Source organism: Arctopsyche grandis, chromosome 9 (assembly GCF_051622035.1).
Source record: "Arctopsyche grandis isolate Sample6627 chromosome 9, ASM5162203v2, whole genome shotgun sequence".
In the NCBI taxonomy this organism is placed as follows: Eukaryota; Metazoa; Arthropoda; class Insecta; order Trichoptera; family Hydropsychidae; genus Arctopsyche; species Arctopsyche grandis.
This window is the reverse complement of record NC_135363.1, coordinates 5,531,731-5,551,241: the sequence shown is the minus strand read 5'-3', so window position 1 is coordinate 5,551,241 and position 19,511 is coordinate 5,531,731. Positions and strand designations below refer to the sequence as shown.

The 19,511-nt window shown below is 35.6% G+C and overlaps 2 protein-coding genes across 3 annotated transcripts in view; both read right to left on the bottom strand.

Annotated features, from left to right (window-relative positions):
• Positions 1-19,511, bottom strand: part of LOC143917125 (aminomethyltransferase, mitochondrial) — a 64,362-nt gene that overhangs the window by 9,598 nt on the left and 35,253 nt on the right. The window lies entirely within an intron of this gene.
• LOC143916751 (uncharacterized) lies at positions 3-14,990 on the bottom strand. 2 transcript variants are annotated; one of them, XM_077437989.1, is made up of 11 exons: positions 14,666-14,990; positions 14,210-14,379; positions 4,883-4,981; positions 4,425-4,796; positions 3,454-4,331; positions 3,054-3,375; positions 2,814-2,986; positions 2,547-2,738; positions 2,209-2,472; positions 1,606-2,135; positions 3-162 (listed from the first exon to the last, which is right to left on the bottom strand). In XM_077437989.1, the coding sequence occupies exons 2-10, from the start codon at positions 14,301-14,303 to the stop codon at positions 1,761-1,763; spliced, it is 2,769 nt and encodes a 922-aa protein (XP_077294115.1). In that variant the 5' UTR covers positions 14,304-14,379; positions 14,666-14,990; the 3' UTR covers positions 3-162; positions 1,606-1,760. The 2 variants fall into 2 exon arrangements, with proteins under 2 accessions (XP_077294115.1, XP_077294116.1); XM_077437990.1 differs by lacking the exon at positions 3-162 and having other exon boundaries at positions 1,649-2,135; positions 3,454-4,328; positions 14,666-14,931.

The window sequence follows — 19,511 nt, the reverse complement described above, 5'->3', positions numbered from 1 at the left end:
TTAAGTGTTTTATTTAAGGATTTTTTACCTTTTTATAAAACTTAAAGGTATTTACATAACAAGTATACATAAAATATATAACTTGGAAAAATCACTGATATTACGTGAGGAATAACGTTTCTTTTTTTTTTTAACAATCTACACAATACAAAGGGAAGCGGACTATAAATATATGTACACGTACAAATCCAATGTAAATTTTCAATATTGAAATCCAATAGCATTTGGAATTGATAGTTGCCCTCGATAGTGTGAAATTTTAATTTATTACGTATTAGTCTTCTAAACTGCACTACTTTTCTAACTTAGCGATGATGTTGTGCGGTTGCTTCTGACAAATTAGTGAAAATAATCTTATCGCCTGCTCATTCATAACTAACACTTCCAAACACATTTTTATAAAATAAACTATACATTACATAATAAATAAATATTGATCATATTAGTATGTATATATTTTCACTTCATTCCGTTAAGAAAATAAAATATTCTGTTCTGATACAATAAATTTATGATAAATTATGCCGATGACTTGATTGCCTTTCGCCGAAGGTCTGCATTTTATCTGTGTCGTAAACGTTCCGTCGTGATGCGACTTCGGCATGGGGGAAATGCTTAATAAATGTTTAATAAACATCCAATATTTCAGTAGGTTTTAGTTTACAAGTAATAGTGCAATGTTTATTGGCACGCTTCGAATTTGAAACGTCGAAAATAAGCGAAATAATACTTTTTTATAGTGCTTGCTGAGATACAAAGCAAAAGCTTAGATTTTGTTCAATTTCATATAAAATATATAAAATTAATTAAAACAAAAGAATATAAGTAAATAAATAAAAAGAGCTTTGAGTAAAAACAAAGATGAGTTTTTTTAATGATAAAAATACTATAAAGTATAGATATTATTAAGTTATATTAGAAATATCATATTACTACTGGGTTTGGTGCAAACGATCGACAAGCGCCAGACAGACTGAACCACAGATTAACTGGATGGCTGCTTTAAACGCAATTCTCGAATGATAGATTGCACATCAGATGACGAGTAACCTTTCGATGGGTTCGGTGATTACTGGTCACAAATTACCCGTCACAAAGTCACTAAAATCTCTATAACGGAACATCTGGCAGCCGAAAAGTCCATCATACTAACGATAACTATCATAGTAACGAGAACTTGAGTGCCAAATATTGTGTATTCGCGATTTTCATGGCAAAAATTGTCTTTGTGACCACCCCAATGTGACGAATAGTCCAATTAAAATTGAGTTGGATCTTTCTGGCGAGTTTAATAAGGCAAAATTCGGAACTAAAGTATCAGAAGCACATAACGTATTCAGGGTAGGTATGTTGGGACTTCGGGTATATTTCGCTTAGTGTAAGTGCGAGCAGTGCGCACGCATAAGGTACACGTGTCGTTAATCTGTGGTTCAGTCTGTCTGGCGCTTGTCGATCGTTTGCACCGCATCGATTACTACTATGTTTTAGAGTAATATATTAATATTTCATTACTAACCTTTTAACAACCATGATTTGACTAGAATTATTATTAATTAACTACATGAATTTGTTCGCTCAATGCCTGTGAGATTTCGCTGTACATACTTCATAGTAAATAAATAATGAATTGATTTTTTTTTTTTTTTTTGGATGATTTTTATGATTTAGACGAGTCTGTGAACGTTCAAGATGGTTGCCGTAGTTCGCTTGATTGTTATTTTTTTGTTTGTTTTAACTTATAAAGTCGAACAATATCTCAATTAGCTTTTTGGCATTCCTTGTGGTGTTGCCGTTTCTACCATCTTCTTGTACTTGCCGAGAAGGTCGGGAAAGTCGTATGCTATGGCTACATCTAATCTGTTGATCGGACAACCTCTGAAGTATGTGCATGTGGTAGAGAGCTGTTGGAACTCATAGAGCGGATTGAGACGGAAGAAGTCCCTGTACGTTTCTGGATCGGGCAGATCGTAGCGGGATATGTTCGTCAGTGTGCTCAGGCCTTCGTAGATGTGGTAGTTTTGAGGATGGTCGATGATGGCCTCGGCTACCACTCTCTTGTTCCCGAAGATTGTTTTGTGGTTATAGTAGGTGGTCAAGTAGCAGTCAACCATTTTAGCATGATTCCTTACTCTTACCTGCACAAACAAATAAATCGAGTGGTTAAAAATACATTTAAATCACATTAAATACATATAAAATAACACTGACCGCAAATCTCCTAGCACTTGAGATCTTATTTTCAATCCTCTTATCCATAGCTTCGCGCAAATCACGGAGGAAGCTCCTCTCTTGAGATTGGAGGAGACGAGCAGGTGAGCCTATTTCATAAGGAATAGACCACAAAGAAGTTGTGTACATGACGGGAGGCTGTGCCGAGCTCATCAATGGTGAAATATTCCAGATCAGAGCGCTCTGCACCCGCATCAACTCTTCAGGCTTGACTTGGTCAGCTTTGTTCAAGATGATTCTCGTCTGCAATGTTAAATAGCTCTTTTAGTTACAATTTGGCATTGAAAAAATACTGATGTACAGTGTGGAAAGCAGACCTGTCCTTCTCTTCCTTTGAGTTGATCCAGGATTGCTTCCGTCTCGGGTCCCACATCCAGCTTTGATGGGTCATATACTAAGAATATAATATCGGCGCGGTCGATAAACCATTGACACGCATCGTTGAATGGGAATACTCTGGAAACTTGCTTTCTAACTTCTAAAATTCCAGGTATTTCTACAATGTTTACCTTTAAAGCAACGAGTTAATTATTGAAAGCTTCAATTTACGATAAAACACTTGATTCGAACTGTATAATAAATACCCTTTCTAAAAGTTTATTCGGCAGTTTCAGTCCTCTCAAACGCTCTTCCAGACCTTGCCCAAACTTTTGCAAGCCTGAGAAAGTCCAGTCAGCAGCTAACTGTGTGCCGTCCAACACCTCGGGCTCATCACCGTGCATCAAAATGTTGAAATAAGCCGGGGATGGCTCAGCACCTGATAGTTTCCAATCAATGGATTAATTCCATAGACTACTGTAGTATTTTTATATTCAATAACTTACCAGTTCTGAGAGACCATTCAGTGAATTCATTGTCGGTGAGGTAATTGATAAGGGAGGATTTTCCACCACTCCATGGGCCCATGAATAGAACCAGAGGTTTAGAGAAGATTTCAGGGTCACCGAAGTGCCTGTTGCTTAAATCCCGGTATTTGTACAGGTTCTCTAGAGGTTTGATCGCATTGTCATACAACCGCTTCAATTCACGCAGAACGACATCGGCTGATTTATCCGTTAAGAGTTCAGCTTCCGTGGAGTCGTCGTCGAGTCGAAGCAGTTGATTGACGTGTTCGCGTGATCTCAGATTTTCTGGAATGTCAATTTCCTAAAATGAAACATATATTTCAGATTCTTATCATATGCATGTCTACGAGTATTGTGAATAATAAAAATGAAAGTCAACCAAAAGTAAATCTTCTTCTGGATTTTCGTCAGATCCAGCCTCTTCTCCACCTTCTTCGCTAGCTTCATCGCCTTCTTTTTCTTCCGATGGAGCTTCTGCTTCGTCTGATTGAACTTCGGCTTTCTCTTGCTCACCCTCTTCTACCTCTTTAGATTCATCTTCTTTAGTTTCAGTAGATTCTGAGTCCTGCTTTTCTTGAGAATCATCCGTTTCAGACTTTTCTCCAGATTCGTTAGCTTTAGAATCATCTTCCTTAGAATCGGCATCTTTCACAGCATCTTCTTCCTTTGAATCATCTGCTTGTTCTTTAGAATCAGCGTCTTCCTTTGAATCGTCAGATTGTTCTTTCGAATCATCTGCTGGCTCTTGAGAATCATCCGTCTGTTCCTTTGAATCATCAGTCTCTTCCTTTGAATCATCAGTCTCTTCCTTAGAATCATCAGTCTGCTCTTTAGAATCATCAGTCTGCTCTTTAGAATCATCCGTTTGTTCCTTAGAATCGTCTTGTTCTTTAGAATCGTCTTGTTCCTTAGAATCGTCTGATTGCTCCTTGGAATCATCATCTGCTTGTTCCTTTGAATCTTCAGCCTGTTCTTTAGATTCATCTACAGCCTCGTCAGCTTGCTCTTGAGAAGCGTCTTCTTTTTCTTCGGTCTGTGAAGAATCTTCTCCTGAAGCATTTTCTTCTTCCTTCGATTCTTCTTCGGCTATAGTATCTTCTTCAGCTGCTGCGTCTTCTAAACTTTCCTTAGAATCTGAACCTTGTTCTTCTCCTTCCTGGCTGCCTTCACTCTGCTCTCCAGCTTCGTCAGATTTATCCTCTCCGCTCTCGTCAGCACCATCTTCTTTTACCTCTGCAGACTCTTCTTTATTTTCTGCTATATGTAAACAAATTACAATAAATAATTTATAAACGACAAAATATAATAGGAATACATAAAAAAAACTAAAAAAAATCTGTATAATATTACCGTCTTCGGCGTTTTCATCTTCAGCGGATGCTTCGTTGCTGTCTCCGTCTTGAGTTTCCTCTTTGCTATCGGTGTCTTCGCTCGTGGACTCTTCTGCTGGCTCGTCCGCTTGCTCCTGAGAAGTTTCTTCTCCAGATTCGTCGGATTTGACTTCAGCATTGTCGGATTCTAAAATCACTTGATCGACGTAAGGTTCATCAGCCACTTCAAGAGATGGAGCTTCTTGGCCTTCTTCACTGGATCCAGCGTCAGCGTCGGTAGCCTCGTCTATTACTTCTACACTTCTATCTTCGTTACTACCCTGCTCGCTTGTATCCTCGCTAGAAGCCGCTTCCGCAGCTTCGTTACTATCACCTTTTTCTTCTTGGGATTCTATCGGTACAATATTCAACCAATAATCATATTGAAATATAACAGTTACATAGAACTACGTACATATTTTGATTTGACATATTTACCTGAATGTGAGTCTCCAGCTTCCAAACCTTTAAGAGCTTTCTCAATGTATGGCCTACATTGTGATTCTGAAGGAATATCTTGTTCATCTGCTCTTACACCTGAGGAGAAAAAAAAATAAGAACCAGATAAAATTTTTGAATAATTACACGTTCGTAATATTTGCGAGCTACACGCAACTACATCGTTGCCAAGATTAGTTTTTCAACTTGTAGAATAATCCTGGCTCAATTTCAAAAAATAAGTTAATTGAAATGTGTAGTGACAATCATTTATTTATCTGTACAAGCTTCCCGATCATCTCGTCCGGAGCTTGAAATATCACATTTCAAAGAGGATAAATCCCTGGACGCATTGTTTTGTGATATGTGAGATACGAGTCTAGGAGAGATTTTTGGGATTTTTTAAGATTTCGCAGGCAGTTTGAGTCAGAATTCAATAGAATGACGTCAGAGTGACCCACCCACGAAAAAGTTTTATTTTTATTTCGACATGACGCACGTCTTTATGTCATGTTTTTGCGTCATCATATAAATCCGAAGGACGCACCCCTGCTCAAGGCCAAGGAAATTTGTCCATTTTCGCGACGACCGAGTTTCTGGCAGTATTTGGGTCGACGCCAGCCAAGTCCAGTTACTACTGTGGGTCGTTTGGCTTAACTAACCGTCTCCTACATACCCACATAATACTCCTGTTTAGCCTAGTTCTCGTGCCAAGGATGCTCTCTATCGGAGTGCAAAACCGTGCCACGATAATGTTTGGACACTCTCTGGGTACATTGACGCTTGACGCGTGCTTCAAGCATGAGTCAAGATTCAACTTGCCTACTGGCAGCTTTGGCACTTTGTGTTCGTGTGAAATTTCTTTGATTACATATGAATAAGTTTGACGAGCTTTATGACATTATGATTTATCGTTTTCGTTTGAAAAAAGTTTGGCAATACCCACTTTTTCTTACACTATAGAAGAATCCTGATTCGTGAACCTAGCAGTGGGAAGAAAATTTACTACGTTAACTTGGTAGTTGGAAGATAAATATGTATACGATTTCTATTGGTCAGCTTGTATTCCAAATATTTCTCTCTATTTTCCTTACGGAATATGTATAGAAAATAGAGTGATGGAAATATATAACATAATTAGAATTCTATTATATAAACCGCTAACTATTAAAAATTGAAGGACCTAAAGGTGCAGACACATAGAGTCGTACGAGGCACGTGTTTTTTTTTAACATTTTATTTACATAGATAGTTTAGCACATGTAAAAAAAATGCTAGCACGTCTGATCTTTACTGTCGGAATCTAGGGTAAATCTCAACCCCGAAATGATTTTGGTGATATTTTATTCTTGTATTGACATAGTTTTAACATTGATCGATAGCGGTGATTCCCATATTTGATGAAATGTAAGAGAAACTTGTCATAATAATAAGATCGTACGAATTAACTATGAGATAAAAATACACCCATTATTGCCGAAAACCAGAAGCACGTCCATGCCGTACGATTCAGTGTGTTCTTACCATGAGAGTATGATTATATTTTTATGGGTCAAATCATACAATAAGTCTCTTCATTAGAAGTGGCATATAATTAATGGTAAACGGGTTACATCCCAAATGTGAATCGCTACCATAACCTCCGCTATGAAAATCGCTCGCGCGGCTCCTGTCACATGAAAACTCGTCGCACAGGAAAATTGCCCAAATATTGCTCAAAAAATGCTTTTTTTACGAGATTTGGGCAGTTTGAGCACTATTTGGGCAGTTTTATATACAGAAATTTTCCTGTGCTACGAATTTTCGTGCAACAGGAGATCCGCGCGAGCGATTTTCGTAGCAGCGGTTATTCTGGTAGCGATTCACATTTGGGATGTAATCACCGAACCATAATTAACCATATGTTTTTGTATAAGAGCCGTGCTTTCGGCCAGTTTTTGTATAAGCATTGTTGTCAGTGACATTTAAAAAGCAAGTTATATTGATTTTAATCGAAATTTGGTGCGTGTGATATCTACGATAATCTGACGGAATATTTTGCCAATGTATTTGTACTTTTAGGAAAATTTCATGTCTAATTATACATACAGATATATATATATATATATATATATATATATATATATATATATATATATATATATATATATATATATATATATATATATATATATATATATATTTACATATATACATAAAACGATATATCTTGACCATGAATAAGTACCCAATGAGACTATTTTAACGGTGAGGCTTCAAATCAATATTTTTTACATTTCTCTAATTGTCATTTAGGACAAAGAAATCATAACATTTCAAACATCATACATATGTATATTAAAAAAGTTTACATTTACATCTGTTGTAAAATAAAAACTTTATGACATTACTGAAAACCTTTTTGGACATACATATAGTGAGCAGTATGGCTCGGTGGTTGCATTTATGTTTAGCACCGAGAAATTACTGGGTTCAATCCTGTGCTAATCTTTAATACTGCTGGTTAGACTTGGATATTTGTGATCTAATTCGATCGTTTCCTATCAGATTTAATTTCAAACTCTGATTTCATTGTTGAAATGGTTACCGGTAAAATTGGCTAAATATCCTTCCTACCTACTATGTCACCACTATTTGAAGTATGATAAATGTACAATAAAATTTATGCACAATTCATAGATGTCTCGTTAATTTGCGAGTTTTTTCAGTGTCTCGTAATTCAACGACTTGTAATAAAAATGCTGCATTATATTTGTAATTGGCCAGAAAGGTGCATTGGGGTTTACTTAAGCCTTCCTGGTATATATGTATGTAAAAAATAAAATAAATATCCTGGTATATGTAAAAAATAAAATATGTACATATGTAGATGGTGCTCCTCACTATTCACTATTTATACACGATAGGAGTACACTCGGACCGATTCCGCTTAGTTGGACACTCGGGCATCATTCGTAGCGTGGCAACGTCCGAGTGACCAACTTAGCGGGCTCGGTCTGACTGCATTCATATTATGTAAGCCCGGAATAACTGATATTATATTATTTTGCCTCCGTTAGTGTATTGCTTAGTTCAAGTGGCAAATTTATAACAAGACTCAGGCCAACAGTAATTTTCGAAAGGGCAACGATAAAAACATGCATTTTGAATAATATCGGTTAGAATGCGCGTTTGACAGTTGGAGCACTAGTCAGCCGGCGCAAGTCAGAAATAAACCATCAGCTCTATTTTGGACGTCAGCTGTGCGAAGGTGAAAAGAAAAAAATCAAATGATATTTGCGGATATTTGATACCGCAATACCCGCTCATTATAATATTAATTTATCATCCTGAATTATCTTATTATAATGCGAATTATAGACGAAGCGATCGATGCGATAACACTAACCACTTTCATCGTTTGCCAGATGCCCCAAATGACGACATTCTCCACATCTACGTCAATTTCAAACTCGAAATCATTTCGAAAAATAGTACTGGCGCTTAATGTGTATTATTACCCTCCCCGCCACACGATTGAAATGTGTGTTTACACGTTCGATAGCGTATCATCGACGCTAACAACAGATTTCATCGAAAAAATTTCGATGCAGGGTTGCGAAATTTAAATTAAAGGACACTACATCCAAATTAAAGTACTCCATGTTTCTGTATGCACATTGTGTCCATGACTGTTTAGGTTTTTTTTTAATTTTGCAGTTTTTCTAGCTACATAGAAACAACTAAAATTTATGAAATGAAATATACGTCATGGCCGACCAATAGACCTATTTCCAGATTTAGCAGCGCGACGTCGTGTCTACCTGCTTTTTTCAAAAATTTTCTTCATTATAGGTATTCAAAGGTTTCAACACTCGGATCTCATAATTAAGTGAAGGAGGTCGAGTTGCTTTTGGCCTAATAAAATAAAATTTCAGTAATAAAAAAAGTTTTTTAAAAACATACGTCTTCTATAATTTGTATATAAAATTATTATTTTGAATAAAAACACCAATATTTTTTTTTTACTACCGCCATCTATGTATAAAATTAATGACTACCAAATGTCACCGAGATTAAAAATCTTCGGACCTGAAATGCTTCTTAAACGATATTTTATCTCTATCGTAATGACAGAGGATCCATTTACTTATATTGATGACCAAAATGAGCAATATGGCAATGTATGAAAATGATCGGATAAGAGGCAAACTTTTTCCTGAATTGTAATCGTAAGTGAAACGTAAAGGAGGTATGTAATAAAAAAGGGTACATTATTATAAATTTCTATTGTCAGCCTTTTTTTATTCTCTTGCTTTGTAGGGCAATTGTAATTGACAATAGTTAACCATTTTTTTGGTCAAAAGCAACTCGACCGCCTTCCCTTACTCATAATTAAGGGACAGCGGCCAGTTTCTATTTGGACAAAATATAGGTTCACTATTGTCAATGTCTATTGTCAACCTTTTTTTTTGCTCTCTAACTTTGTAGGAAAATAGTAAGTGACAATAGTCAACCCTCTTTCCTGGGAAATTCAAACGCCACCGCCGAACTCTACTCATAATATTTGTATAAAATTCCACCCTCTTGAAAAAATGGTCACAGGAACAAAAAAAAACGAAAAATGTATAAAGCGACTGATTCTGTAATGTATAAAGTGACTGATATTAAATTAATCAAAATTAAAATATGCCGCAGGTTAATATTTTTCAGGAAATGCTTTTTTTTAATTGTTAATAAATATTACAACATCAGGTTCTTTTTCAAAACCAAATTAGTTTCAACGTTTAGCGGCCTTGTTTTGGGTATTTTCAATCAAATAAATAAAACCTTGATAATAAACAGGTATTCTAATTTTATTGAAGTGATCGCAATGATTGATTTATTAGAAAACTCATTCGCACGCTTGTTGTATATAAATATGCACATATTTTACTGTATAGTTTATTAATTTTGGCAAACGAATGATGATGCTTTGATGTTTTATTTTTTTTATATATGTATGTATATATCGGCTAATATTATGGCCGATGTGAATCATAATATTGGATTTTACATGTTCACGTTGCATTTCGTTGACGTTTGACTATTAAGAAGATGGATGCTCGTCTCTAGAAGAATTAGTGAAGATACGCATTCTTCAACGCAGAAATAACTATTTTTACAAAACTATGTTGGCAAACCGTTTAATTTCGTATTTGTTCTAAGCGTTTTTTTCCGAAGTTTTAATAAACATCCTATCGTATACTCTTCCAAGATAAACTATTTTTATTATCACGATGATCGCTTTCGAATAATGATTGACCCTACGTTAGATTAGGTTAGGTTGTCAGAAGAATTGTTTAAATTCGTATCATATTATAGACGAGTTCTGAAGTCGTTCAGCCACCGAAATATCTTCCCCGGATCAAATTGATTCATTCCGGGCACCGAAACCGCCTGGTCTCCTGCGTCACCGACTGAAAAAAAATGGGCCATGGCCTTACGCGTGTCCACATAAAACGGAAAGGTCAACTTTAAAACAGACGATGATGAGGGTTGGTTCAGCTCGTCCTCGAATTGGCAAAAGTCCGTCGAGCGTTTCGGCCTTCAGGCCGTCAGACTGGTCAACGTGTCCGATAAATTATAAATATTTTTTCACGATGAAAGAACATGACTGAGTGAATCTCCAAGTACTTGTTTCCCTCCCTGCTAAAATTGACAGACACCTGGTCAATTTCGTCAATTACGTGTCAGTTAGTGAAATAAATATACTTCACATCCATCAAGCTCAAATCTACCGATTATAAAATAATACAAATAGGTATAAACAGGGCATTTTTTCCCGGGTCTACCTCACGGGACCGAAACTGAAACGCCCGAAAACGCAAATATCGGAAGGCAAAGATCGAAAATCGAAAGATCTTAAGTCGAAAGATAAAAAAAGGGTCTCTCCCCCCGTCGTACACACTCACTTAATTTGCACGAGCAGGATACAACAGGAACAAGAGGAACAGGCTTTTTCTCCCGTATTCTGCGCGCGCACATTAAACAAGGCTGTATGACAAAAATGACCACTAACACGAAAGCCATGTGAAACGTAAAGGAGGTATGTAAAAAGAGAGATAATTTAATGCCACTCATATATATTATATATACATAGTACCGTTTACCATGCACCCTTTTTTTTGATCTTTCGACTTAAGATCTTTCGATTTTCGATCTTTGCCTTCCAATATTTGCGTTTTCGGGCGTTTCACTTTCGGTCCCGTGAGGGAGACCGTTTTTTCCCATGTAACGCGGTGGTACGGCGTTCCGTCACCTTTTTGTCTCAACATTTTTTTATGTTTCAAACGAATATTCTATATAATATAATTTGAATATAATCTATTCCAATATAAAAACCCTAACAAGAAGTGAGTTTCGGCACCTTCTTTTAAAAATAAAGCCCTGGGTATAAACAAGTAACAATGCAGCCTACTGATAAATGAGCGCTGATAAACATACATACATATGTACGTATGTAAAGCGTTTTTGTCTCACCGTAGCGTATTTTAGTAAAATATGAATGTATTTTCTCTTAAAAATTCTTCATCCATTTATGGATTTGTAAAAATTAAAATCAGTGGGAAGTTTGTGCTCCGTAAATGTGCCCTTGTTCATTACTAATCACTAGCTATGACGTTACATACATATATACAGGGCTGATGAGAGGGGAGGGGGGAGCCAGGGTAAATTCCAGGACCCTGACTATTCGAGGGGCTCCGTGTCGGAAATCATACCTGTTATATCATCCTTTCTTATTCAATATTTTAAAAAAAATAGCAACCAACATAGGTATTTTTCTAATAGTTCTGATAGATTTTGGCATATCATTAAAAATTGGCATATCATTGAAAAGATCTTTTTTTTATTTTATCATAGAGTCCGGGATTATTTTTCCCATGGCCCAGGAATCCTCTTGGCGGACCTGCATATATATGTACATATATAAATCACCTTAGTCTCGTCTGTATATTCTTAGTGAGAATGAAGAATATCCATACTACAGCTAAATTTTATTCAAGTTGGGCAAATATTTGTTTAATGAATAGAACGCCACTTTGAACACTGTAAACATTTAATTAACTTTTATTTTGTTTATGTTATTAAAAGCTATTATTTAGTTTAAAATGTATCTACCGTTCGTACAATTTTTAGTTGAGTCACTTCCGATCGTCAAATCGATGTAATATTTCGCATATTAACATTGATATTTTTTATTACAAGAATGAATATGATATTTAACTAAAAGTTAGCTTTAAATAACGATTGTAAATATCTCTATACATATAAAAGTCTCCGAAATCAACACAAAATGAAGGATTTCTTTCAAAGTATTGAAATGTTTTATGCTAGAGTACGCTTAGAAGATTGAGCAGCGAGAAAAGCTATTGTATAAGCTCTACAGATTGGCCGTTGGTATCTATGTAATTTATATCTGGCCGAGATATTCTGGCCAAATAGTAATATGAATATTTAATTCGTCTCGTTTTGGCCAAAATACATCGGTTTATATGCGGTGTTGGATGCTAATGATCCATATATGGAGCTGACAATACAGAAGAAATCTTATAATTGGAAAGAAATAACATTTTAAGCGTCGGGCAGACTTGAATAAGAAATGCACGCATCTATTATTATACAAAATTGTTTTCATTTGTTTAATATTTAAAAATATTTTTCTGTTATTTTATTGCTATCCGTGCATTTAAATATATCAAAATGGAGGCGAGGAGATAGCTTTAAAAAACAAAAGAATTTTCAATGTTGTGTACGTCTTGGAATTTAAAATGATTCCTACCGGTTTCAAAATGAACCCGGGTAAAGCTGGGTATAACCGATAATAATTAGAAATTTCGATATCGTGTCGTTTCATCTGTCAATCTCTACATTCGCACAATATTAATACTTTCATATACCACACTGATAGGCATGTCAAAAATGTATATTTGGTACACGCTACGAGTTTGACGGAAATTTCAAAAATAATTCAAGGTTGCCCATTCTGCATACGTGACTGTGTGACACAATTCAAAACCACAGTTTCTCGACCTTCTTTCTCTTATTTCTTTCAACATTTACAATTCTCCCTATGTTTGCTATGTACATATTTATTTCGTTTGATACTGAGGGTGTTATGTTCTCCCTCCCCGTAGTGTGATGCACGCTACATTTTTAATTACAGTTTTATGCACTTTCAATGTTGACACTTTCGTCATGTTGGCAGTTTGGCATCCGATTTAAAACAGTGCATTTCGCTAATGAGACAATAAAATGCGAACAATTCTATATGTTTGCAACCCCCGACTGGGGCTGCCAGGAGCGGACTCGTCCGCCTGGCAACATTGGTCGTGCATCTCTCCCACATCTCGCTGGCACTAAAATAAAATGTCTTTACATAATTTTCATTACGGGATCGTCTAAAAATATGCAACGTCCGATTACATTTTTCACACGCGCGCACAGACATAATCGTGCGACAACCATTTTGTGACAAAACGCTAAATAGCCTATATAAGCGTCTGTCAAAAATGACAGAGTGATTGGTTGACGTTTATCTGCCTTTCCATATCTTGTCCCACTCCCTCTTCCTATTTATCGTCCTTACCCTACTTTCCTGGCTTTCCCTCTCTCTTTCTATATTTTCTTTGCAAATAATCATTTTATCGTTTTATTAAAATGCATTTTGAAAAAAGTACAATTTAAATAAACAAGAAATTTGCTTTATAGAATTTCAATAATAAAATACATTATATTCTTCTTCTTTCATATACATATGTATGCAGTGCCGGTCTTACACCCGATGGCGCCCTCGAGCATTTTTTTCTAAACACCCTTAGAAAGAACTTTCTAATCTAAAATTTTGAATGGCTTTTGGCGCTCTAATTTTAAATTTTAAAGAGCCTTCGGCGCATTGTTCGGCGCCCTAAATTATTTGGCGCCACCCGACCTAGCCCCCCCCCCCCCTAAAACCGGCACTGTACATATGTATGTACATCACTTCTCCCTCTAGTCTACTATATATTCTTCCCTCTCAATCTTTGACTTTCCCTCTCTTCACCAACCTCTCACTCTGACCCCCACCCTTTTTCAGTCTATTAATATTTTATATGATTTCATTAATCCAATGAGAGAAACAGGAACATATCATTCATAAATAAATTTATTAAAAATCAGTTATTTTTTAAATATAAGTAAAATTTTATGGATAAAATAAATAACCAATTTCTTAATAATATTAATGAAATATTAATATTATATATGTATGTCTACATTAACTTTCAAAAGTTCATACAAAAATTAAACTACATAATAAATTCAATTTACCTTGAATGCAGACAGAGATAGTGCCGGCAATGAGGAGTGAGCACAAAATAAACCTCCACAAAATCCACTTTTTATTATTAGTCCACGCCGCCATATTGAAAATGGCCGCCCGACCAACTCACGACACACACTCACTCGATAGCTTCGCGGACCGCCAACGCATGCATTTGCTGAAACATAATACTCAAAAAAATCACTACATGACAAAAAAATTTCGAATTATCGCGTCATAAAAGGGGGAGGAGAGCGGACAGAGTTGTAAAGGGGGGAGGGACGAACGGACAAGGACGCAATGTTTGACGTTTGCGACCGCGCACCCTTATAAGCGGGAAATTCAAAATCGATGTTGCGCAACCGGATCCGGACGGATGCACTCATTTGCGAGCATCGAACATGGCGCCGACTCAACGCAGGGTGGGGATGAGGGGGGATAATAATATTGGTTCCGATTCGCACTTATTTTCAGAGACAGCACTGCACCGCTGGTCGGACGGGTACTGGTTAGGTCGAATGGCGACACCCCCGGGACTCCCCCTACCACATCCCGAAAGACTGTCTCGTCTTGGCTCGCGTCACATTTACCGATCCGCCGTCAGATCGAACCAGTTACTTCCCAAGTCTTTGATCCTCATCTTTTGACGCGCAGACACACACGTCTGCATTGCCCATTGACTAAATCGTGGAATATGTTATCCAGATATTAATTACTCGACAAGTTATCTACTCAAAATATCCACATACAAGTTCTATTACAGCTTTTTTGAAAATGTTTTGATACTCTAAATATACAATTGTGTGTATTTTTGGATAAGATGGGGCCAGTGGTACTCAACAAATGATCCTAGGACTAAAAACGTCAAAAAATAATTTAATATATGCAACTAGTGTTGTACCCGATGAAATATCATCGCATGGGTGTTGGCATGTTGCACGCGGTCGTTTTTTTTTTCAAATACCTTTTAAATGTATTTAATTTAATATTTATATTTAACTAGCTGAACCCGGCATGCGTTGCAATGCCACAATAACGCATGCAAATCCCGTTCCCGTTCCCATTTGTCGGAAAAACGCAGGCAGCGAATACATTTGAAATTATTGCGTTGCAATGACACTCATTCCCGTTTTTGCCGTTTCCGTTCCCATTTTTGGGTGATTTTTTTTTCACAGTAGTCTTCCCAGACATGCATACAACAAATCCTGAAAGTTCCATCGTAATCGGTTCAGTGGTTTAGGAGCCTATACGAGACACATATATATATATATATATATATATATATATATATATATATATATATATATATATATATATATATATATATATATATATATATATATATATATATATATATATATATATATATATATATATATATTATATATATATATATATATATATATATATATATATATATATATATATATATATATATATATATATATATATGTACATATATATATTTGATAAGGATTTAAATGGAGGAGGGGAAGGGGGATTTCAATTAATGTCAATCCTATCTACAATTAATATTAAGAAGGTACAAATGCATCCTTACCCCCACTCTAAAATTGAGCCAGTATGAAATTTATTTGTTACTTCAATGTGTTATCCTTTTTTTCATATTCCAAACATAAATCAGTATCATCCTATAAGATCTTACTACTATAGTATTGCTGAAAAGCAATATCATTCAATTCAATTATATTCGATGTTCGGGAAATTCTTGTTTTCCTTGTGGCTTAGTATTGACTTCTAGAATAATCTATGGGATTCTATTTGAATACATTCGATAGCTTGTCTTTTCAGTATAGCGTTGATACTTTTAAAGTTATAATTTAAAATGCTTATATGTATGTATAATATGACCATCTCTTACCTCAACTGACTGAGCATAAGGTCTTTTTTTTATTAAAGGGAAAGCAAAGACAACACTCGAACCAAGAGTAAACTGGTTCTTCCAAAATTAAATCAAGTTGCACGTGATCTTGGTGTATTTTAAGAGTTTGGAACTATTTTAGTAATCGCGGCGCCCAGTTAATAGTCGTTTTGATAACATTTCACACATCATAAACCGATACAAATAGACTACAAAATAGACTACTAGACAAATAGTACATGAGGCTGCTGTTTGTTTGTTCGGTAAGCAAAGAAATATTGATGTAAAAGAAACGTCTGATTATCGCTTTGAGTTATTATGCAACTTGTCGCGCTTGAACTAAAAAGAGAAATGTAAAATAGCGCCAAATTAATCAGATGCGAAGATCTCTAGACAACTTGGCCCTGGTGATATTCTACCGGTTATTTCGGTCATATCTGAATCGTGACCTATAAACAAGCACTTTTGTCAGTACTTTAAATAAAAGTAAAATATATGACTGAAAGAAATGTTGTAGGCAGTTGTTGCAACCGCAAGCGTAATCAACGTCTGGAAGAAGCCGGTCAAGTTCAGTTGGCTGAAAAGCTCGCGTTAAAACCAAAGATTCCACAACTTTTGCGAAATCTATACTATAGAACTATGATACATATTTTATTGAATGATTTTATTTTTACATAGATATATAGCAGGAAGGCTTGACAGGAAGACCCCAATGCGCTTTCCTGGACAATTAATTACAAATAATGCAGCATTTTATTATTATATAAATCACTGTATTTCCAGAAGCTGAAGAACACGAAATAACAATTAATTAATTAATTACAAAATTAATCCATTGAGACATCTATGGATTTAGATTTTGTACATAATTTTTACAAATTATATAATACACACAATAAATACAAAAGATTTGTGACAACAGGAAAGATGATTTTTTGCCAATTTTGAGGAACCGTTTCAACAATGATTAGATAAAATTGGCAAACTCTAATAAGAAACGATCGATTTGGAGTCACAAATACCCCCAAATCTAACCAGCAGTATGGTGGATCGACCCATTGACCACTTGGTGCTAAACATACACGCTACCACTACTGCTGGTTAATTAAAATATAAAATATATACCTAGTTAAAAGTTTGCTATAGAATCGAGATGAGTGTATTCTTAGAAAACTTCATTATGTCGAAATAAGTATGTGCTTTTATAGCTGAAGCTACACAAATTTCAATTTGGCTGTAGAACTTTTCCTATTTTTCCACAATAATAAGTGGAAGAAATTTTTTTGGTAACGGAAAAATTAGGAAAATGTATGAAAAATAGACAAGCTTGTTTTTTATGTATTTATTTTGATATTTTGAACATAAATATTGACAATCATTACCTCCGAATGCGTAAGGATGTATTTTAAACATAATTCACATTATGAGAAAAAAAAATTTTCCTCAGAGAAAGAAAATTGTCGGAAAACAGTCTAATAAGAATGCGATATATTCAAATTAGAATCAATCAGACTTTCATAGTAATTTCGTCAACGCTTCGTTCATCATGATGAAATTTAATTATATTTATCTATTCCGGTGGTTCCCAACCTTTTTTTATTGTATTTCAAGAAATTTGTTATTGCAAGTGTAATTACATATATGTAGTATTTGCATGGTAAGGAAAGTGAAGACAAGGTAGACGCAATGGATCTTTTTTGTTAATAATTTTTTGTGTTAAAATGTTATTTGCGGAGTCACAGTATTATATTTATCTACTATTTCGCCATACTTATATTACTAATGAATGGTTTTAACCATTTGAGTACTGACGTCCACCTGGAAAGGCTTAGCGGGTAATATTCTTGTTTATTTTGTGCATGCTTAAAATATAACGCCTATCGGCGTTTTTCAGGCCCATGGACTTCACATGGTCGGCGTTTTTCAGGCCGATTCGCGTTGGTCAGCATCCAAAGGGTTAACTCTCCTTACAAAATAAATTTAATCAGATTCTTGTGCGTTTCGAGAAACGTTTTTTAAAATTCGGTTTAAATGATGCAAGATACGCCCAGTGGTGTCACTCCAATTTTGGAACGGGTTTCCATTTTTTTTTTCAAAAAATTTTTATATATATACATTTTGTTTTCGTCCAAGGCACCATTATATGAAAGTTCATTTAATTTTCATGATTTGTATAATTTTAACAAAATTATATGATTTTTTAGATTAAATAACGGGTTTCCGAAAACCATTAGGGTGACACCACTGGTTACACCCTTAAGTCTAAAGCTGCATTCAACCTATGTATTTCTATATTTGTCTTTTATTAATCGGTATCGCTTGCCGGATTTTCGATCATCGACTGTACATACTGACGTCGACTATGATTAATTAAGATAATGTTTATTAATTATATAAAAAAATATTTATATTTACGATTGTAAATCATTCATTCTTGCATGTCCGCCATTATCACACAGGGAAAGAAGGCATGTCGTGTGCTTGGCTGCCCGCTGTGGGGGTCTCCTACATTTCTTCAAATATGGGATACACCGTTATCGATCACTGTCAAGCAAGAATACAATTTTACTGAAAACACTCTAGGGGGTGATTTTGGGACGGTGTGTGCTGGGCGTTCCATGAATATGTGCTGGGAATGCCACATTTTTTTCGCATGTTTAAAATTATCTAAAAAAACCATTCCTTGCTGTGTGTTTTCGCCCGTACGCGTATTACGGGTTAAGAACCTCTGATCTATTCGAACGGCAGATTTTCATTTTTCCGCAATGATAAAATTATGCTCACGTTATCTCTAATTTGAAGTTAAAGACTTAAAAAAACTCATGGTAACAAATCGTTGAGAAGAAGTCAGAAGATGGTTAAATGTTTATATTCTGTTGAATGAAGAGACTTTTTAATAAGTTTTAATGTTGCTGAAAAGTGTGACAGGGTTGTTAGTTCATAATATAGTCGAGCTGTGCACATGTCCATGGTCATTTCGTTTGGTAAGTTTCATACATGAATAGAAGGTTTGAGTTGAAATTTTGAAAATTCGAAGTGTTGGCCGAAAGCGTGCGACTTTCTGTCCAGACGGCGAGCGAGTGAGCCGACTGTCCGGTCAGTGCTATTCCTGTCCATCGGTGTCGGCCACCGCCGCCATATAAGGCCCCGATGCGAACACTGCTCGCATTTCCCGGGCGACAACTTCACAACATCACTATCTACCTTCGCATCGTTCGCTTCGCTTCACCACTGTCATCTACAATCAATCGAAGCGTGAACTCGAATGCACACTTTAGCGCTCATTCCGTCAACATGTTCCCCCTCCATCGCCATCTACCTCGTTACTAGAGCACGATCCCCACTTACGCGAATTTTAAATACATTTCGAATGAATTTCATTTTTATTTTTAGTTACACATTATCGTATTCATATTTTATGACAAATA

Excerpts from the sequence above, each read along its gene's own strand:
- LOC143916751 (XM_077437989.1), bottom strand. The coding sequence starts at position 14,303 with ATGGCGGCGTGGACTAATAATAAAAAGTGGATTTTGTGGAGGTTTATT. Across the intron at positions 2,739-2,813 it reads CGAATAAACTTTTAGAAAGG|GTAAACATTGTAGAAATACC; the intron begins GTATTTATTATA and ends GTTGCTTTAAAG. Across the intron at positions 2,136-2,208 it reads CAAGTGCTAGGAGATTTGCG|GTAAGAGTAAGGAATCATGC; the intron begins GTCAGTGTTATT and ends TTGTTTGTGCAG.